The sequence below is a fragment of the Penaeus monodon genome, chromosome 13 (genome assembly GCF_015228065.2).
Source record: "Penaeus monodon isolate SGIC_2016 chromosome 13, NSTDA_Pmon_1, whole genome shotgun sequence".
NCBI classification, from domain to species: domain Eukaryota; kingdom Metazoa; phylum Arthropoda; class Malacostraca; order Decapoda; family Penaeidae; genus Penaeus; species Penaeus monodon.
In genome coordinates, this window is record NC_051398.1 from 16,767,406 (window position 1) to 16,772,405 (window position 5,000).

General features: G+C 36.2%; 1 protein-coding gene across 1 annotated transcript in view; it reads right to left on the reverse strand.

The window, feature by feature from the left end:
* LOC119580165 (U4/U6 small nuclear ribonucleoprotein Prp3-like) overlaps positions 1–5,000 on the reverse strand; it is a gene marked incomplete in the record, with an annotated part of 9,394 nt that overhangs the window by 2,187 nt on the left and 2,207 nt on the right. The window contains 6 exon segments of the mRNA XM_037928138.1: positions 1,281–1,444; positions 1,677–1,865; positions 2,043–2,341; positions 2,793–2,895; positions 3,036–3,248; positions 3,640–3,861. Of these exon segments, the coding sequence (XP_037784066.1) occupies positions 1,281–1,444; positions 1,677–1,865; positions 2,043–2,341; positions 2,793–2,895; positions 3,036–3,248; positions 3,640–3,837 (1,166 nt within the window).

Below are 5,000 nucleotides of genomic sequence, written 5' to 3' on the forward strand. Positions count from 1 at the left end.
AGGTAGGTGGTAGGTAGGGTGGGGTGGGTGGGTGGGTGGTGGGTGGGTGTAGTGGTGGTAGGTGGAGGTGGGTGGGTGGGTGGGTAGTGGTGTGGTGGGTGGGTGAGTGGGTAGTGAGTAGGTGGTGGTGGGAGTGGGTGGGGTAGTAGGTGGGGTGGGTGGGTGGGGTGGGGGGAAGTAGGTGAGTGAGTGAGTGAGTGAGTGAGTGAGTGAGTGAGTGAGTGAGTGAGTGAGTGGGTGGGTGGGTGGGTGGGTGGGTGTGATGATTCAGACTTCAGTGCTGCATAGTGTTTAATGAAACATGTCATAAATAATTGTAAAAATGACAAGCATTCTGAAGATCAAAGCTGAAATACAGAAACAAAAACATAAAGGAAAAAGCTTTTGTACAAGTTTATGAGGAATTTATATGGCAGTGTAGCACACTTTCATTTAGGGGTGGCTCACAATTTTCAACATTTTCACAAGTGTACGAACTGTGTGCTGGGGGGAGGGGGGAGGGGACAAGTGTATGCTTTTAAAATGGAGAAAATATTGATCCATGGGCCACTAGTCTCACTCCTGCCAATTACTGAAGTATGTGGGCCATACATATGGTGCTTATGCACAAATTATAAATAACATTTACATGGGTCTCTCTCAGCTTTTACATAATAAAATAGGTTTTCTGGAAAGTAACACTTTTTTGTACACTTTTTGAGGGGAAGTTAGGGGGTTTCTATAAAGTGTATGTTTTGTATGCTTGTGAAAATGTTCAAAATTGTAAACCATCCCCTAGTGAATAAAATTAAAAGACATTTATAGGGTTGTCTTGCATATTAGATGACTAGTTAATTTTATTAGTCTACAATCTACCATAACTACAAAAATATGTCAGCATATCTATCATCTATTAAGACTAGCTACATATAAAACATGCTGACTTTTATTAGACATCAATGAAAAAGCAAATGCAGTATAAAATTTCACTAATATGTACTCTCTTGAATATCATTGCTTATCATTGATAAAATCTGATGTTCATATACTTGCAGTTTCTCTCTCTCTTGAAAAACAGGCTGATATTATATATTGATACTCAACAGGTAGTTCACCAATAAGTGACTCAGGTGTATCTAGCAAAACCTGACAATCTTCAAGGCTTCTGTCTTGCCATCAATAGACATATAAAGAAGCTATGTTTTGTGTCTACAAGCTACAGAGAGTAACAACTTACTATACAAACATAAAAAAAAATCAGTAGTCCACAAATAAATAATATACTGACAAAATTTTCCTACCTATTTCCTTTCAGAATAACTACATCCCACCACTCAACGTCTGGACATCCATCAGTTGTGCTTTTGATGTCTCGCTGCTCCAACTGTGCTAATTTAGCTGCCGAAGAAATGCCAGTCTTCTTTGCTACTTGAGAGATTTCATTTTGGAGTTTCTCTAGCCTAGCCTGTAAAATGCAATATTGACACTCATTAGGCATACTATTTTTAAATGCACATAAGACAGATACATCACTGGAACCTGTCTAAAAATATTAATATTAGTATATATGCATTTATTAACAACATATTAAATCAATAAACACCTAAATAGATGTCTGCAGTTATATAATTTTTCTTAGCCTTAAATTTAATAATAAAAAATACAATATGGCAGCCACTTTCTATGTACACACATACCTTTGCTCTCTCCCTCTGAGCTAACTGGATAAATCTGCCCTGGTCATGGAATTTGAACATTCTTTTAGCTTTCATGGAAGGTCTAATACTGACACGATTATCAAAGAATGTGCTTTCAACAGTATCTTCAACAGGTTTCTCCTGCAACTGTTGCTTGAACTCCTCTCGTTTCTTTGCACGTATGTTGGCCTGCAATGGAAAGTTCACTGAAATGCTGCAAATTTTAATTCACACACATGTATATACCCATGCACACACACTCAAGATGAAAATCTATTCCGCACAATATTTAGTCATAAATTATTGAATACACTTTTTCAATATCACCTCTTTACTGTATAGACACTTGAAGTGAAAATAATTTACCTTTAAAGTGGGAATCCGCTGTGTCAGATGAACCTCTTTTCCACTCATGTCTACAGTTCTTCCTTCAGCATCGAGAATAAGAGGTGTTGGCTTGCTTTGTTCACCCTGAGGCTTAGCTGGTGGAGGGGCTCCACCAGCTCCACCTACACCAGCTGCCAAGGCACTTCCAATTCCTATTGCAGACACATTACCAAGTTGTGCTTGAATGCGTGCTTGCAGTTCCGCAATGCGAGAACTCACATCACTGCTCCCAACACCTGCTAAGGCTGCTGGGGAGGCTTGGTTGATCAAGGGTACAGCTGCAATTTCCATAAAAAAATTAATGCCCATAAAAAAAAAAAAAAAAAAAACTAAATCAATATGAATATCAGGGGTATCAAGAATTTTAACAAGTGGAAATAAGTTGCATATTCTACTGAAAAAAGTAGTAGCACATCTCCAAGATTTCTATCAATGATTCTAATTCAATAAAAGTATTTCTTGTTAAATTTGTTTTACTTTCAACTATCTCTCTCAAAGAATGAAGAAAAAAAAGAAAAAAAAAACTAAACTATGAGGCATCTAAATTATTTAGAAAAAAAAATTACAGAAATATATTACCAAAATGGATTGAGAATAACAGTGGTAGGAATACACCTAGTTTATCTGAACATAATGCTGCAATTTTTTTCAGAAGAAACAGCAATTCTTAATATCAACTTTGGTTAATCATGACTGAAGATAAATTGTATGTCACTGATGTGTGCCTACCTGCTCCATTGGTTGCAGGTTTTGACTCCACTGGATGCAGGTTTGCCATTGCTTTTTTTCTTTCCTCAATAACTGCCTGTGCCTTGGCCATAATATCCTTAATCTGGAATTCATATAAAAATAAATGAATATTCATCTAATAGTATAATGTCATCAATAATATAAAAGCCTAAACATCAATAACAATAAAAGTGATAATATCAACATCAAAAAGAGCAAAAAATAAGGTTTATGCTACCCTACCTGCTGAGCTTGGATCTGGCCAGGGCTGACTGTGTTATTGGGAGCTGTGGTGGGTGGGGGTGGGGGCTGCTTGTTCTCAGGTGGTGGCTCTTTCTCCTCCTTGACCCTGGCTCTTTTGCTGTCCTTCTCCCGATCATTTTCATCTTTGTGTGTGCGCTTGCGAGAGGATGAACTTTTGACCTTGGCCCCAATATCTTCTAATACAATAAATGCCTGAAAAATGATAGAAAATTCAGAACTGAGTATAGTTCACCCATTCTAGGCATGCATTTATAAAGATTAAATAAGTGAGGCAAATAAATGTCTATATCTGATAATAATATATTCAACAAGTAAATGATACTGATGCACCTGCAGAACATCCAGCAAAACAGATATTGACTTCTAGACTATGTGATTACATCCTGAGTTTCAGAAAAATTATTTATGTGAGAAATAACTGCCTGTGAAACTACCTTAAATCCAAATCTAAATAATTTTCCTTCCAAAAATATGTTATTGATTTTTAAAAACTACAGAAACACCTAAAGAAAATTTTACATGTAATAGAAAGTGACATTAGTATGTTCTTGGGAAAAAAATATATATATTGTTATTCCCTCACCTTTTCTGCTAACTTGTAGGCTAAACTCTTATCAACATAACCCATAAGCTTATCTTCCACTTTCCTCTTGTCACATCCTGAGTCGACAGCATGAGTAATGGCTGAAACAATACTTGACCTATCACGAGTCACGTATTTGTAGACCATCTTCTCTACTGCTGCTTTGTAGTCCTCATACTCTCTCTTTGAAAGCGACATGACTGCAATTTGTATTGAGTACCTCTGAAAAGGAAACTGTACTCATTATTTGGTACATGAAGTCATATTACATAAGCTAAAATACATAATAATGTTCTGTATTCTTATATTCCTTTTTGTCTTGGAGATTATACAAACTTGTAAGACACATACTTAAGTAGCTGTCAATCCAAAAACAATAAAAAAGTAAAAAAAATATGATGTATTCACAGAGGTCCCACAGGCCAAGTGCTTTGTCAGGGAACACAGAAATGGGTTTGGTTATGACTCTGAAGATAAATCCACTTCTCCATTATTATTCCAACATCAGGGGAAGACTGCCTTGAAAAATAGTATATATTTTTTTTATTTTTATCATTCATATCCATCAGTCCAGTTTCATTTATATTTAATTAAATTTAAATCTTTATTTTTCTCTTGATTTTGACTAGTAGTAATTGTAGATCTACTCTATCAAACTCTATGCTCATATCTGGCAGCAAATAGACCTTTCTTTTTCTAATCAGAGTTTAACTTGACAAACAGGTAATAATTGATAATGTAGGTGATGATAATCAACTGCAATAAAACAATGCTATTTGGGTATGCTATACAAAACCAATCAACACTAGCTTCTTAAATGCATTCTTTGTTTCAGTAAAATAAATAACGTATCAACTTCTTCTTTCAGCTTCTCCCCTCAGGGGTTGCCACAGTGGAATGATCCACATCATAGTCCTGGCTTGCTTTAAAGCAAATTGCCCTTCCTACTGGCAACTCTCCCCATTCATTCGGCCTTAGGACTAGCACTGGACATTCCACTGGATTGTAGACTCCATGTCTGTAAGCAATCAAGGTGGTGTTCCTTGCCCAGGGGGAACAAAACTCAGACTGTGACAGACTTCAAGTCCAATGCTCTCACCACTCAGACACCATGGCCACACAAATATGGTTCATAATCAACATCATAATCTAAACAAAACATTTCTTATTGGTGTTTTTCAAGAAATGAAAGGCAATGAAGCCATTAAAAATCATGGTTGTGGAAATACAAAATACACACATTAATAGCAAGAATTACATAAATAACAGTAAGAAATTCAAATAAATCAATATCTAGGTCTATACATTGTGATTTTTTTCACAAGTACACAGTAGCACATGAGCTAGTGGTTATATTACAG